Below are 17,134 nucleotides of genomic sequence, written 5' to 3' on the forward strand. Positions count from 1 at the left end.
AGTAATTTTTAAAATTCATTAAAATGCTTTTTTATGTGTAACATTACCCTTCTCATTGGGCCAAACTGCTTTTATAAAGAGTTTGCATAGATAAAAATAATACATAAGATATATTTGCATTGACCAACCAGCAATAAAAGTGCTTACAGGAACAGTTTGCAGAAGAGCTATAAAAATGATGATAGCTAAAATTTCCCCCGCTGTTTACCACAGTAAAGAGTCACATAGCTTTCCGCGTTGCTCACTGGAACTGAAGAACACATTCGTCTTGACATGGCATATAACCAAACGCATCGGCTTTTATGTGTTAATCACATCTATAAGTAGAAACTACCATTATGATTCTACAACATATGGATGACACCAGAGCATTGGATGGTAATAACACGGCTCCTCAGAACAATGGTACCATCAGCGTAGACCACATTGAAGAGATCATCAGATGGATCACATTTGCTGTTGGGCTTCCTGGCATTGGCTTTTCTATCTACCTCATGGGCATGCAAGCAAAAAATGGCAAGGCCGCTCCTGTCTACCTAATAAGCCTGCTCGCATCCGATATCTTCAACATCCTGGGGCGGCCGAAAGCATCTGCGGAGGACGCTCAGAAAACCAGCATACAGAATACAGACATATCGTCCTTGATATTCTACTTTGGGATCATATCCAACATCGTGTTCATGGTCTGTGTTGCTCAGGAGCGATATCTGTTGGTAACTTGTCCACGATATAATGCCTTCTGCATGAAACTCAAGCAGTCAAGCATGATTTCGCTGGCCGTGTGGGCAGCTCCGTTTGCAATACTCTTCCTGGCTTACCAAGGATACGTAGTCTTATTCTCAATAGCTCTTCTTCTCCCGCTGCCATTCCTGGGATTTTTCTTTTTGGATTCTTTTAGAGCCTTATGGTGTACAAGACGGCCAGCACCTGTGACTAACAGAAACAAGATTCTGGGTATGCAGGCAGTCATCTTGTGCAATTACAGTATGCTTTACCTTCCCTTTATCCTGAATACTCTGCTCAAAGCATTGGCTTTAAGCTCCTATGTACGCTACTTGGAACTTATATCTGATCTTCTTCTCTATCTTGGACCGCTGGTGGACCCATTCCTCTCAATCTTTCTTACGAATGGAATAGGTGACATTTTGAAGGCCTTTCCCTGCTGCGTGAGGAAAAACACACAGGAGGAAACCGACTCGGTGAATACAGACACGGTGGAAACAGTATCTGGGATTTTAACACGACTCTAAGAAAAAAAAGAAAATGGATCTGATAAGAGATCATTTTGATTGTTAGAAGCTTTGTAATAGGCCTAGTTTACACAAAAATGTTTACTTAAATTCTGTCATTATTCAGTTTATGTCATTTTGTTTGTTTTCAGACTACAGTTTGTGGGTGCCCCCCTGGAGTTAATAAAACTGTTCACATTATCCAAAAGAACCCAGGTGGGCATCAAAGGTGAAAATCCCTTCAAAGTTCATATAACTGAAGTCAACAGATTTGGTTTTAGTTACTAACGTTAAAAAAAAATAACAAATGCCACTTGTGCTGTATATTCTAAGTTGCCTGAAGATGTGTGATAAATTTTTGTGTGAACAGAATAAATTCAAATCTTGACTAAAAATCTTGTGGACACCTTCCACTTTCACAGTGTGGAAAAGAGCATCTTGCCTGTTCTACTAAACATCTCCTTTTGTCTTGCATGGAACGATGGAAATCATGTGGATTTCAAATGGCATGAGGGTGAGTGAATGATGACAGCATTTTCATTTTCAAATGAGTATTATTTTTCAGTGCCACAATGACCATGAAAAACTTTAGCCATTAAAAATCTGCAAGAGGACAACAAAGCAAACCGCTAAAATTGAGTCAAAATTCACCATAATACTCGTTCATAACACTTCCTAGCGTTTTGAATCCCCACCAAGTGGGATATGAAATATGTTACAATAAATATGTGTGGTATACCCTTTAGTTGTAAAGTGCAAAATGTCAATTACTATAACTTGAACAACAATTACTCAAATTTTAATTCACAAATCTTTCATACATTATTCAGGATTACTTTCAGACTAGTAACCCTTCACTTTCATTACCAGAAGAGCAGCTCAGACATTCTGCTAAACATTTTGTATTTTTGTTTGATGAAAGAAACGCATATGGATTTTAAATGAAACTTTGAAATGAATTATGCATTTAACATGAAACACTGTTGTAGGTTGTTGAGTTGTCAGAATGCACAGATAACTTTGTTTGAGAACAGACTTGTATAATTTTCTTTAATAATCATAAAATGGAATACAAATGTTGTCTCAAATACATATAAGACTCTAAAAACTAAAAAGGTGTAAAACATCTGAGGAAGGTCTCGTAGGATAAGAAGCCTGCCACTCAAAGCAGACCGAACAGCTAGAGATCTGTAGAGAAAGAGTGCAGAGCTCTCCGAGCACGTAATGATAAAAATCTTCAGGCACAGTCACCAAAGTGTGGGATGTGTGTCATTACAAAAGTGTGGAGATTTGGCTTTTGTAACCCGCACACAACAACACAATCATACACGGATTGGAACGCAAGAATTCTGTAAACAAATGTTCTCCTTAAAAAAAAAAAGAAAGACAGAAAAAAAAAAAGGTTTTGTATTTACCGACTAGGCGCTTTCTGTAGGAATAAGAAGGAAAAGGCTAGTGCGCAACTCCAGCGTAAAGAAAAGCATTAAAACATAGAAAACAAAGAAACGGTGACTAAACAAAGCCATTGTAATCAAGTCCTGAGTTTTTAAAACAAAACATAAAAGGCCAAAACGTAATTAAGTCAAAACACTGACGAACCCATAGAAGGTTTTACAGTAAACAAGGTCGTAACGGCCACTTGGGCATACTGAAATAAATCAGTGAATGCAGACGGTGGGTTTCATCTAGTCCGCTGGTGAATTGCTAGTCTCTCAGGAGAAGGGGTGAGGGGTCTATTGGCAGCAGAAGCTGTGGTCCAGCTCGAAGCAGGGTGGCCTGCCAGTCAAGGCAGCAGGGTTCATCGGCGTGGTTGGTGTCGGGTAGGTCTGGGAGCGGGTGCCACGGCGCAGGAAGGCGTCGAGGCCGAGGCTGCAGCATCCTCGGCCTCCTCCAGCTCTCCCTGGAGCTCCTGACTAACACTGGACTGCAGCGCGGCCGGCGTCAACCACTCCTTTGGCAGGCAGCTCTGAAGGAAGGGCACACATGAGCTGAAGTAGGCCAGTCGGTTCACCCAGCGTGGGATCTCTCGACCACAGAGGATCTGTTGAAGACGTGAGGGAGATCTTGTGAGATTTCAGACTCTTTATGCCAACACGGGCCTGAAAGATTGATATATATATATACACACACACACACACACCTTTCTTTGGCTCACTCACCTCTGATAGTGCTGAGGAAAAGTGATTGCAGTTCTTGTGCATGAGGTGGTAGGCATTCCCCTTATATTCCTTCCCCATTTCCTCCACAATTCTCTCCACATCCTCTTCTGTAAAGTCTGTGCTCCCTAAAACAATGGCCTCTCTGAGAAAGCAAGTAGAAGGTAAAGAGGCTGTGAGAAAAAGGCTGAGAGAGGAAGAGGTTTTTGCAGACGTATGCTTTCAGTCTGATCGGCATAGTGATAAATGTTGTGACTCACTTGAATTTGAATGTCTCTCCCAGTTCTGTGGCGTCACCAGGTGTTATCTCAAATATACCTGAAAAAGGATAAGGATGTCCTCCATAGGCAAACTCTGCAGTAAAAGATAAAGTATGAGTTAGCGAAAGCACACATTTTATTATTTGCATGGATTTTATGTCGGTATAAACTTTTAAATGCATGCATGCTATTCTGACATATACACTACAAGTATTCGCTCAACTGCTCTGACTCACATATAAACTTAAGTGACATAACGTTCCTAAACCATAGGGTTCAATATGACGTCATATATATATATATATATCTCAACAACCCCACACCATAATCCTCCCTCCACCAAACTTTAGCACAATGCAGTCAAGTATCGTTCTCCTGGTAAACCACCTAACCCAGACTCGTCCATCAGATTTCCAGATGGAGAAGCGTGATTCGTCACTGCAGAGAATGCGTCTCCACTGCTCTAGAGTCCAGTGGCGGCGTGCTTTACACCACTGCATCCGACGCTTTGCATTGCACTTGGTGATGTATGGCTTAGATGCAGCTGCTCGGCCATGGAAACCCAAGCTCTCTGTGTACTGTTCTTGAGCTAATCTGAAGGCCACATGAAGTTTGGAGGTCTGTAGCGATTGACTTTGCAGAAAGTTGGCGACATCTTCGTATTATGTGCTTCAGCATCCGCTGACCCCGCTCCGTCATTTTACGTGGCCTACCACTTAGTGGCTGAGTTGCTGTCATTCCCGACGCTTCCACGTTCTTATAATACAGCTGACTGTTGACTGTGGAATATTTAGGAGAAGGGAAATTTCACAACTGGATTTGTTGTACAGGTGTCATCCTATCACAGTTCCACACTCCTGAGAGCAGCCCATTCTTTCACAAAGGTTTGTAAAAACAGTCTGCATGCCTACGTGCTTAATTTTATACACCTGTGACCATAGAAGTGACTGGAACACCTGATTCCGATTAGTTGGATGGGTGAGCGAATACTTTTGGGAATATAGTGTATATGGCAAAAAACACAATCGTGATGTACATTATTTTTACTTACCTTTAATAATTTTAGTTTTAGTTACTTTTTCACATTTCAACAATGGGTTTACAGAGTGTAAAAAAATATTTTTTTTTAATAACACAGCAAATGATCAGTATCTAGTGCTGGCAGTGCAGTTAACATCCACTAAAAACTATTTCACTATAATTATAAACAACCTGGAAGGCTGTGTGCTCTTTTTAATCATTTTATTCACATAGATCATTCAAGAAAAAAAAAATGCAACCTCTCTACAACTGCCAAACAAAACATCTCCTCTTCATCTGATTAAACTGGAGGCCTTTGGAAGCAGAAACTGCTTAAAATGTCAAGGTCTCTTCCTGTTGCATCAACAGATGATCTACGATGTGAGGTTTAGTCATCTTTAGACACCCGCTTCTATCTTTGTTGTAGTCAGGCAAGTTAAACGCTGGATTTCTGAGCAGCTTGACTCATTTCTGTCTGAGTCATAATGCAAGCCTTACCTCTGCCATAGATCTCAATTCCTGAGTGAAAGACTCCAATTCCCAGAGAGGTAGTGAACTCATTGATCCAGTACTATAAGGAAGCAAAACAAGTTTGAGTCACATACAGTCAACTGATAAAAGTGTTTCAAACACAACTAGGTTGCCGTTTTGATTTGCAGTGTTTAAATCTCCAAAGGATGTTAATAATAGGTGTTAATATATCCAAAGATTCTCACTTTTGTGTAATATTCTGTCTCCTATTTTTTTTATATAAATAAATCTGTTGACATTTTTTAAATATTCTGTGGGTGCCCCAACTATAAGCAATATTGTGCATCTGAAGAGGATATTCATAAGCTAAAATAATTTTAGGCTTTGTTATGCAAGTTATCTTTACAATTACACTACTGATCCATTATGACTTATTAAAACCACTTGTTAGACCAATTAAACTAAACAAATTAAGTATCTAAGGAGACCGCCACATCCAAAATGAGCAAACATGCATTACAGAATAACGTATGGATATGTAGAGAAAGGCTATGAGGATACACGAGTCACTGCTTGACAAACCTTTTTTTGTTCACACCCAATGCATTTCATTAACAGGTCTCTTGTTTAAGGAAGTAACCAACAGCTGTCCCCAATTGATTATGTGTCATTAGAAAATAAGATGTCACTGGACCAGCTGGTTTATAGATGTCTTATGGCATTAACATACTGCACTAATTTAAGTACATGTGCAATATACCAATTGACATGATGTAAAGTGTTGTTTTGTTAGAATATACAATTTAAAAATACGAAACATTTGACAAAAATGTGTGAAAAGGGATGAGAAATATTGATCAGCTAGATGGTTATCCAACTCCTCATTGTTCAGGGTTGTCAAATAAGACACTTATCCTTCTGGCCTCAATTACCTCAAAGCTTATTATGCATATCCATCACAGAACTGGGGATTAGTCTCTCTGTGATTAGCAACTGGCTTCTAAGTGTGATTTTCAGCAAGAGTACTCTCATGCCAAGAGCTGCGATTAGAAAATAAAATCTACAAGCTCTGACATGAACTATGTGGGAGATCTCACTCTAATAAGTTCCTATGGGAACTTTATTTCAGTAAGAGAACTTATGGTCAGGCAGGAACCTGTAACCCATGACATTTGTAGACCTATGCTTAATAACGAATTAGCCTCAAAATTTCAAACTACATTTTATAAAAATCACATGCCACTTATCCGTCAAAAATAGGGTTAATACTGAAAAATGTGCCATTTCCAGCTTCTTAAGCTACAAATCTCCTACATGGTTTATAGGCTTAACTAAGGGCATACAACTTGTAATGTAATTCGCATGCAAATTAAGTTTGCTTGACATCTTCCAAAACCTGGAGCAGCTCAAATTTCTAGCCTTAATCTTTATGTGAAAACATAAGCTTAAAATAGCCCAACATACTACTATTAGCGAAGAGGCTTAAGGAAAGTATACATTTCCATGACCCTGTTTCAAAGGGTCAATGAGACACATGAGACAGACTAAATCTTTAAATGGAGACTATTCATGTTACTCGGTGATCAATGACACTTACAAGGTACGGTCAATTTTTCCAGTCAATTTTTATAGTCTTTTTTTTTTAGCCCTGTAACACATTTGTACATTTGGGGGTAAAATGCATGTGCATTAAGTAAATGGATAGACATTACACAGCACAAAGTGACTTTTACAGTGGATTACGCCATATATCCTTCACTATATGGCCTATAATACATCCATCCATGAAGAATTGTACACTAAATCAAATTAAAAATGATGAGAAAGCATAAGACTTCATTTAAAAGATGAGCATATTCGTAGTGCTTCATGGGAATGGGTGGGCGGTAAAAAAATTCATATTGGTACAAATAGCTTGTTTTAATTCTCTAACTGGTGAAGGCTTTTGCAGAATCGTGGGTAATGTAATTTTTCCGCCAAAACTTTTGCTGTTGAACATGATTGTTTAAATTGAAATAATGTGGGCTGATGGCTCTGACAAAACCATTTACCATCCATTAACAAATCAATAGCTTAGAGCAGGTCTGTCATTATTTAATAAATCTACATTATTTACTTTTTTCAGCAAGCGATTCTAGTCATAGACTGTAAAAAGGATGTACGACACCTTCATGTACTTCCATTGTCGAAAAGACAAAAAAAAAACCCAGAGAGCAAAATAGAGTCAAGTCCCGCCCACACTCCCACAAAGTTGATCGCAAACACGTGCCCCTGACTTTTTTTTATTAGCCTTACTGGTCCAATTTTTGTCTGCTGCTTGCCATTCGAAACGCGATGGCTTCTCTTTTAAGGACTAGTGGACTAGTGTGGCACATTCGATTCTAGTCCATGGTGCTTTAATGCTAATGAGCTGTGCTGACCCTGCCTCTCTCTTCCTTGGGCTGGGGAGCCTTTCTCATGAGAAAAGCACTTCTGTTCGTCTGCAAATAAAGCTTGAAAACAGACTGATAACAGCTCACTCAGGGCCCGTCTAAGGTAAAACTATCGTGGGAGGGGCCTGTGCAGAACTACATCATTCTGCCAGGAATTTCAGAGCCGCCTGATTTGAGAAAGATCATTTTAAAACTGTGATCAAAACATTTTAAACAAACACTTGGTGGATTTTTACAGCGTGGACATCTACACACACTTATGTTTTTGCATCTGGTGATGTTTAAGTTGTTTCCAAGGATCCATGTGATTGGGGATCTTTCTGACAACGTTGTTATATGCACACACACACACACACACACACACACACACACACACACACACACACAAACTTGTTTGTAGTGCATTGTTGTTGTATAGTACATGTATCCATTGGAACCTGTTTTCAAATCTTTGTTTTTAGGCCCATAAAATGCCGTTGTGGTACAGATGCCCTCTGACACCCCTCATGAACTCAAGCAGGAAATATAAAACCTGGAGTGAAGTTATTACAAAACACTTTGAACCAGGATAAGTACTTCCTGTCACTCTGCTCCACTTACATGCAATATTCAATTTGGGCTTTTAGTTTGAATGTTGCGTGCTGTCAAGCAAATGATGCTTTTGAGTTTTACAAAAGAAAATTACACATTATTTTCTGACACTCAAGTTTCTTAATATTGATTAGCTATTAACTGAAACCTTTATACAAGAAGGTCGTAATACTGATTGATTCCGACGTTCCCTTGTCATTTTACCAAGCAAAATATCCATTATGTTAAGCATTACTTCTCAACAGCTGCCTCAGATCACACAGGTGGATTCAAATGACAGTTGAATTAACTGGGTCAAAGCTTTCAGCCAGACTGTCACATCAACATTTAAAATTCTACATCTAAAGAAATTGATGATCTGTTACTGCAGGAACGTGGACAAACTGTTTCTTAAAGTAAATAAATGCTGGATCCTCTCTGATAAGCTTCCAAATACTGAACACATTTCCTTAGACTATAAAACGTTATCTCTTTTCCATTGCATGCAATCATGGAGCTTAAAAATGTATGCATGCACGCCGACAAGGCTCAAAACCTTGCAAGCTGACTTCGTGCACGTTTAAGCGCGTGCAAAATGCTGTCCAAGTAGGCAGCTCAAGCAAGGTTTTGAGACACGGCCAACGTGTTGAACTAATGCCAATACTACACACCTCTGTCAAGGGAGCGAGTTGTCTGTATTTGTTTAGAGTCACTTACCATATCATAGACGTTCAGAATAACCGGCTCGTTTGCCATCACAGGGATGTTGGTGTTTTTCTTTCACTTTAGCTGCCGACCAGCTGCTGCTGCTGCTGCCCTCCTCCGTTTTTCTTCACTCTTTCTCAGCACACGGACTTATTTTCTTTCCCTTCGTGAGCACCTCTGCTGCGTCCTCTTGACCTCTGCTGGTTTATAGCAGTTTAGAGACATCCAAGAGCTGGTCCTGAAGGGGGTTTTCATTGACTGAATTTTTAGGCCACTTTTTTTGGTCCAGCTACAGGGAGTAGCGACGCTGCTAGGCTAACTGCCATTTAGCTTCATGACCAGCGGAGACAAAAATGAGCGGCGCGCGAGAGAAAGAGAAGAATTTGCGTGGAGTCTCAGCCATTCAGACGACGAAGTGATATTTACAGTGAACGGAAACGAAAGCAGACGAACGTCGGATAGAAGGAAGACGTTTTAGCACCCGAGATATGAGAAGCCTCCCCCGTTTCGTGTGTCTGACGATGTGGTGCGGTGAACTGAACTGAATGCGCGTGCCTGATGATGCCCAGCCTCACAGCGGTACATTACTGCCACTCTAATGCTTTTATAGAGCAAAACAGCCTCCACACACGGACACCTCATCACTACATTACAGCATCGTTGCATACTCGCTCAACGTTAAAACTAAGCATGTGTCAACTTCTTATCCAGATCATTTGTGCACGTTATTTTGTTTTGCGGAATATGTTGCCTATATATAATGTTCTGATTATGCAATTAATAATGCAGTTGTTATCTATTATGCATTTTGAACCTATACTAAAGCAATTGTTAAAATTACAATATTAACTAGTTAACAGAGCTTGTGACTTCATTTTGGGGAAAAAAAGAAGACTCTTTTTTTCTAAAAAAAACAAACTGTATTTTCTAAATCCAACACTTTTCATACAATTACATATGGTTTCTTATAATGTTAGAAAATGAGTTCTGATTCTTTAAAGTAAGGCTCATTGATAGTAAAGTGACTATCTATATATGTGATTTGAAATAATTGACAACGGACGTTATTTATGAAACATAAGATGTGCGTATCATTCATAAATTCATTTGTATGTATATTGTCCCACTGAACTGAATGGTTAAATATCATTACAACAGAACAATCAAGGAATAACGAACAAGGCACACACATATGCACATTACACACAATCTGATGACTAACTAGTCATTCACACACATTTCTTCTGAAGCATGTCTCGATAGATGGAGGTATATCTATAGAAGCTGAAGCACAGTAAGATGAGTGTAATGAAGGATTGAAACAACAGCATATAGAGGGGCAAGAGCTTATCAAGCCTGTGAAGAAAACAGATTTATAGTTTCAATTATTAGTCATTTTTCAAGATGATCTTTAGAGGAATAACAGGAGAAATGAATTGCTTACTCTGGGATTCCGTACGTCTGAACTGAAAATACAGCACGAAGATCACAGAAGCTAAATAGGAAGAAATAAGAAGAGAGATGTTTTCACAACAGAGCGTATAAAGTTTCTGCCATCAGGTGGTCAAGGTCATCAACTACAAATTTTAAACTAAAAACTATCTACAAGTTATTAGTATCTGAGCCCAAACCAGTAGTATACCCTAAAAAACAAGTGGTCTTGTTCACTAAATGCCTATGTAAGAAATCTGCATTTGAACCTTTTTACAAAAACTAAAATATGTTATATATGTTTTTATAATTAAAAATGTATTTGAAATTTGAGAAAGGACATGCAAAACCAAAAAATAAGCCGTATAAACATGTTTAGAATATATTTAAAAGATATTTCATATGAAATATGAGGAAGGTTGCAAAGATAAGGTTGTGAAGAAGAATGATATGGAAATACTTTAATTTGTGTGTGTTTAATTTAGAATACTGCAAATTTATTAACATTAACTTTACTTAGTAAATGATGCTCTCAACCTATATGGCTTTCTTTTTTGAGTACAAAAATAACGAATGTTGGCAACCGTTTGACTTCCATACCCAGGTAAAAAACAAGTACACTTCCATAATGTAATTAAAGTTCTGAATCTTTAGTACTTCTTAAGATCAACTTAAGATCATCTAAGTGTACTCAACTGTGCTATTTTGAGACACCATGAATGTTAACTAAAATGCACTTTTAACATACTATCTTTGTTTTTAAAAAAGTATTTAGTTACCACTTGTAGCACACTTGAAACCATCTTTCATACAATAGTACACTCAAGTGTGCTACAAGTGGTAACTAAATACATTATTAAAAAAAGAATGTGCATTTTAGTTCATATTCATGGTGTCTCAAAACAGAACAGTTGAGTTTCTTTATTTTAAGTTTAAGTACTAAAGCACAATTTTTAGTGTATTAAGTACAAAAATAGTGTGCGAAAATAGAGCACTTTATTTAAATTATGGAAGTGTACTTGTTTTGTTACCTGGGTAGTATGGAAAAAATAACTATGGAAGTCAATGACTGCTATTCATTTTTTCAAACAACATTCTTCAGAATAGCTTGTGTTTAGCGGAAGAAAGAAACCCATACAGTTTCGGAAAACAACTTGAAGGTGAGTAAATGTAATAATTTTTATTTTTGGGGTGAACTATGCCTTTAAGACAAAAATTATGTGTGTTTGCACATTGAAAATTACACTTAAAATTTGTGATGATAAGTTCTGCTTTCTGTATAAATATGAATAATCAATGTAATCATTAATAAATGAGACCCATTGTCTTTTTCAGTTAATAAAGATAACTTATTTATCTTTAATAGCTATATAAAAAGAAAGTGACAGGCACCTGTAATTTGGGTCCACAATCTTTACATTGAAAACATAAATAGCACTGCGTTCTCCAGAAAAGGTAAGATAATTCATGGAACTACTATTCATGATTTCATAGGGTTGGTCAAGGTTTCCTAGTTTTTCAGAGGCGTCAACAAAACAGCTCATATAATTCTGAAAGACATAAAACACATCCCTTTTAATTGCATTGCTAATAAAGCACACGATTGCTCATATTCCTGAAAGAGAGGTAGTTTATGAAAACTAAAGTGAGATAAAACTATAAACGACACCCACATGAGGTCCCCAGGCCTCTTCGGGACGCTTCTCATCAACTAGCATAGATTTCCATGTTTGGGCCTCACGAAGGCAGGCTACCTACACAGTCAAAGAAAGCTTTAGAGTTTCTACAACAACATACGACATACTGCCGAACACACACACAAACATCTGACGCATATTACCTGATACATGGTCGCATTAAAGTAATAATCGATTCGATTAAAATTCTCCCACACTATGAAGTTGGCATCAACACTCCGCACGAATGTCTCTCCATCATACCTACGGAAAATAAAAATACCAGAACACATTATGTACTGCACATTTGATCAATTACAAAAAAAAAGAACTGCAATAACAATCTACTTCCTCACAGAAATACATGATTAGCAGTATGAGTCACACACGGTTTTACTGTAAGGTGCTAACAGTAAAACACCGTGTGACTCATATTGCTTATTGTTTCGGGTTTAATTTCGCTTTTGTACTTGAGTCTTATTATGCTTGTGTCTTACTCACAGCTCAATGTCTGGCCGAAATTCATCTTTGTAGTGGATTCTTAATAAACAGCCAAAGCTCTTCCAGTCATAGAACACGGTCTGTGAGACATTAGAGAACTCATGACTATCACCAGTTGCCTCACATGTATTTTTTATAGCACGGGTCATCACAATATAGTTGCTCTGGGTTTTTTTTTTTGTTATATAAATCTGTAATATGACTCAGTGACAAAAAGAACACTGTGCTTGTCGTATTTATCTCAGTGATGCTGATTAAACGACAGCATCGTTATCTACAAACACACAGGACAGATTCTCACCAGATCCTTTGATGAATTTCTAAGTACAAGTCTGTAAAAGATCAACAGGGAAAACCATTGAGCAGGACTTCCAATTCAATGTATTCTATCAGTAAGTATCATGTTTTTAGTGAATACTACCCTGGAATGGTGTAACTGTCAAAAACGTGCATCTTACATGGAATTCTCTGCGGTCTACAAGGAACAACATGATAAGTCTGGTCAAAAAGTTTAGATAAGTGTGTAGGATAACATTTTAAATGATTCTGTTAAAAAAAATCAAATGACACTTACTTACTTTATAATACGAATGTGTCTGTTTGGTGGGCAGCCCACAAAGAAATGGGAAATCTACAAACAATATATGCCTTATTTAGTGGTTTTGTATCTGAACACAGTAGCTTTCTTACAGGGATATGTGTTTTTATAAATAAAAAAAAATGAAAATCCTCAGCAACCCCCCACCAACCAAAACTTACCTGATTTTTTGGCAGACTGCATGAACTACCAATTTGGGTTGTAAGCAGCTCCATAGTAACTATATCAGTTGAGTTTTGGCTGTTTATGAGAACAGGATGGTTGGTATAATAGTTGGAAGAACTAGCTGCCTTAACTAATATAGTTAAATGTATCTGTACAAGAATCTTTAATGGGTATGCCGTTAAAAAAACACTCACATGAGAATGTTATTAGTCATGTCTGTGTAGTTTGCATGTTGATAAATAGTAAATGTCTGGAAAATAAAAAGAGACTGCTTATATAGGAATCATAAACTGACTACCTATATAGCATTAAAACACATCTCAATGAAGACTAGCTTTACTAAAAGACCCGTCTTGTCCAGACCTTGTTTGTTGTATCCAGATTGCGCACACTCTCAAAATGAGTCCTTTCTGTGATCTGTAACACATGGTCTTTGTTCCTGCTTAGCATCACACTAATGTTTTTACCTTTATGGTAGACTATCTGGAAATACACAAGAAGTATAAAAATATTTGGTTAGCATCTATGGCGTCTATCCTTTAACGTCCATTAAACAGTTTCATTGCACATAAGGTATACTGTAGCTGAAAAAGGTTGTTTAGGTTATGTATAGAGTATGTTCTTCACTCAAAAAATTGTTTCTTTCATGAACTGCTCACTTCTATAGGGAACCCAAAATGATTCTGCTAAGGCATAACACATTTGGTAACTTCTCTGGTGATGTCTGAGCTACAGTAGGTCTGCTCTATCTCACCTGGGCCCAAAACTCAACGGCCTGTTCTTCGTCGATGTAGTAAACAGGCCTGTTCATGTTGTGTGTGAAGCTAATAAAGGGACAGCTGTGGACCTCCCCTCGCATGGCACTTCTGATCTCCATCAGCAAAGGGTACTTCTGTACACTCAAACCCCCATCTAACATTGTCAACATAATGATCTGATCCTTCTGGTTTAGGTAGAGCCCTACAGAGTGTCCAGGGTCATTCCAGGTGGGCAGCCGAAACAGTTTATTCATGCCGAATTTACAGAAGAACAGCATGTTGTTCTCCATCTTTACCAACATGTTCTGTGACTGGTCTGTAGAGCAGAGTCACAGAGACTTTATGTAAACTAGCATTATTCTAAAATCAAACTCTTATTAGAGACACAAATCAAGCTTATTTGAATTCCAAATTTTGAAGAAAATGAGACTGCTGGCACTTCTGATAATGTGATTTCTCGCACTCACCCATGACCACGTGGTGAATGTGGCTACCATTTGCTTCTTGGCTTATGTTGGAGGAATCCATTATTTGCAAATAACGCCATTCACTGTCATTGTGAAAACTATAAAGCATGGTGTCTCTGTTCCACACCAGCAGAGTTTCCAAGGCCGCGCTGACAAAGAGCATGTCAAATGGCCCTTGGAGAACATTTGTACTCAATAAAGTTCTGGTTTTCCAGATGCCTTCAGTCTCGTAGCATGTGAGCAGGGAGAGTCGCCCAGAGTCTGTGTACATCACCAGTACACCCAAAGATGCTGGATGGGATCCAAATGCAGCAGTTAGGATAGTGGTCGTTTTGGGAAGACTCAAAACGTTTGACATGTAGTTGCTGCTAGTCTTCCAATCCAGAGCTTTCCCACCTTTATAAAGCTCATGGTCTGTCCATGCAAGAACTGTGGAAAGTTCAACCCCCTGCAAGTGAAATTCAAGAGACACATTTTTGTAACCTAATATTAAGAAAAAACAATTGGCATTTACAAATGGGATACACTCACTAACAAGGGGTAGTCCTCTGCACATTGAGTCCTAAAACTTAGGCCTTTAACCCCTTCACCTAGCAGTTTAATAGGATTCCTCCTCAAAATTCCTTCCTCGTTGTCTCTCCAGAAAAGAGCATCTTCTATGCGGAAAATAGAGCCATTCTCCAACAAGACCGCGTCGAAAACAACATAATAACCCTCAGCCGGCATTGGCAAATCTCCAGGATCAACCTTTATCTCCTCGTAAGTGAGGAAAGCATTCTTGGTTATGAATGTTCCTTTGTCAGACAGGAGCATGGCTCGGTGAGGGGTACATGCATCCCACGTTATCGACATTTGACTACCAGTCGACAGGCGTAAGGACACCTTTTCGTCGTCATGTGGTTTCTCTGGGGAAGCCCTGTAGAAGACATGTTGGCTGGAAGCAACAGATTTTCCATGAAAAGATACAGACTGACTGATCACGTGAAAATGATGATATTCATGGTCACCAAGAACATGAGCCTCCCAAAACCTGAAAGAAATCATGATTGTGAAAGGTTGCTATACACACCATTACTGTAAATATATTTATTAAAGATTAATAAATATACTTAAAAAGTGAGTAAAAGTGGAAAAAGCCAGACTTTGTATAGAAATGAACCGCGTTACCCCTGATTTGTAAAATAACCCTGGCTTGTCTGAGGGAATGAAGACTCGATGGCTGCAACCTCTCCACTGATAAATAAACACTTAGTGAGATATCTGAAATACTGAAAAGGTACAGAGATTTATTCTTAGGCACTTAAAATACACAACCAACATTTTACATGGGGTTTTTAAGAAGTAGACTTACTACAGAGGGAAACATTGCTGTGTTTTTGATTTCAGCATCATCTGCTTGGTCCGGATCAATGATCCATATTCTGACAGTCTACAGTACATACCAAAAGAGCGTTATAAACTACATGATCTCGACTGATTAGGCCAATTAGAGTAAGAGTCTCACCTGGGGGTCACTATCAGGGGAAGTTCTGATGGACATGGGGAAGAAAAAATGATTTCTATTCAAAATACTTTTTTCACTAAAGCAATTCTTGACATTTTGTAGTGCAATAAAAGCTGAAAGAAGTTGAGCTGGTGAATACCCGAGCAAAGGCATAACGGCATACCACGCAAGCCTGAAAAATGAGTCACTTATATAAAGGTGTCGCTCTTCTTCTTTTTCTGTAGACACATCCTGCAATGAAATTATTTCATATTTGAAGATGCTAGTTGATGAAAAGAATATGTGAAAGCTCAGGATATATGGGTGTGTTTACTTACAGAAACAAGAGGTTTCACAGCTTGATATCCAGGGGACTTACACCACATAACAGCATGAGGTGACCTTATTTAGATCAATCCGTCAAAGAAATACATTTTAATTTAACCGATTAGACATGAATAAAGATATACATTAGACATAATAATACATAAGTAAGTGTGGATTACCTCTTATTGTTCACATCACAATCATCAGGATATTGCCACTCCAAAAAAGAGGACCCTTCGTACTCTAAAAAAATCTGATTAAAATAAAAACGTTTTTAAAGTGGTGTCAGGTGACTAAAAGCACACTGAACAACATCACCCTTTTTTTTACAATAGCAACTACCAAAATGTACAGAAATTAAACAAAAAAAAATCAGAAATAAATCGACGAGGATGATTATATGGCGAAATCAGTCTAAAGTATTTAAACCAAATTTAAGGGTCACTTATATATGATTATGTTTATGTTTACTTACAGTACTGTCTACCATGAATAACTCTTTATCCTCCAAAATCTGCTTGTATCTGATAATAAACAAACAGTAACAACAATCACACGGTTTAGCTTTGTAACACTAAAAGTTAATTTTAAAAAAGTCGGTTAATAATTTTACCTCCAAATTCCGACGACAGTTTGAAAGTACAAAAATAAAACGTGTGTCAACGCTACCCCCAAAACCAACATCTTTTCCCGCCGATATTTGCTGTAACTAAAAAGCTGAGAAAAGCTAAGGGCGAACCGAAGCGGTTAGCTGTAGTACTCGCTTTAGACTTCAGGCGTCGCTGCTCGCTCGACGGTTGGAAGTTTACGTTTGAACAAACAAATTATAAATAAATGAATACAGAGGGGACATGTTATACAGTATGGGGTTGCTTGTAACATGAG

The 17,134-nt window shown here is 38.1% G+C and overlaps 3 protein-coding genes across 3 annotated transcripts; 1 reads left to right on the plus strand and 2 right to left on the minus strand.

Annotated features, from left to right (window-relative positions):
• Positions 1-120: 120 nt before the first annotated feature.
• si:ch211-132e22.4 lies at positions 121-1,624 on the plus strand. Its single transcript, XM_043255487.1, has one exon. The coding sequence runs from the start codon at positions 339-341 to the stop codon at positions 1,248-1,250; it is 912 nt and encodes a 303-aa protein (XP_043111422.1). The 5' UTR covers positions 121-338; the 3' UTR covers positions 1,251-1,624.
• Positions 1,625-2,265: 641 nt separating this feature from the next.
• Positions 2,266-9,481, minus strand: desi2 (desumoylating isopeptidase 2). The gene is made up of 5 exons (XM_043255489.1): positions 8,856-9,481; positions 5,164-5,236; positions 3,646-3,739; positions 3,389-3,530; positions 2,266-3,270 (listed from the first exon to the last, which is right to left on the minus strand). Exons 1-5 carry the CDS (start codon positions 8,892-8,894, stop codon positions 3,028-3,030), a joined length of 591 nt encoding a protein of 196 aa, XP_043111424.1. The 5' UTR covers positions 8,895-9,481; the 3' UTR covers positions 2,266-3,027.
• Positions 9,482-9,899: 418 nt separating this feature from the next.
• LOC122356805 (cation channel sperm-associated protein subunit epsilon-like) lies at positions 9,900-16,997 on the minus strand. Its single transcript, XM_043255873.1, has 20 exons — positions 16,863-16,997; positions 16,725-16,773; positions 16,429-16,502; positions 16,261-16,324; positions 16,083-16,174; positions 15,944-15,968; positions 15,791-15,868; positions 15,607-15,707; positions 14,971-15,469; positions 14,440-14,887; positions 13,969-14,288; positions 13,578-13,697; positions 12,910-12,926; positions 12,753-12,819; positions 12,452-12,531; positions 12,115-12,214; positions 11,948-12,028; positions 11,667-11,824; positions 10,288-10,338; positions 9,900-10,199 (listed from the first exon to the last, which is right to left on the minus strand). The coding sequence occupies exons 1-20, from the start codon at positions 16,931-16,933 to the stop codon at positions 10,073-10,075; spliced, it is 2,622 nt and encodes an 873-aa protein (XP_043111808.1). The 5' UTR covers positions 16,934-16,997; the 3' UTR covers positions 9,900-10,072.
• Positions 16,998-17,134: the final 137 nt, after the last annotated feature.

The sequence above is a fragment of the Puntigrus tetrazona genome, chromosome 13 (genome assembly GCF_018831695.1).
Source record: "Puntigrus tetrazona isolate hp1 chromosome 13, ASM1883169v1, whole genome shotgun sequence".
NCBI classification, from domain to species: domain Eukaryota; kingdom Metazoa; phylum Chordata; class Actinopteri; order Cypriniformes; family Cyprinidae; genus Puntigrus; species Puntigrus tetrazona.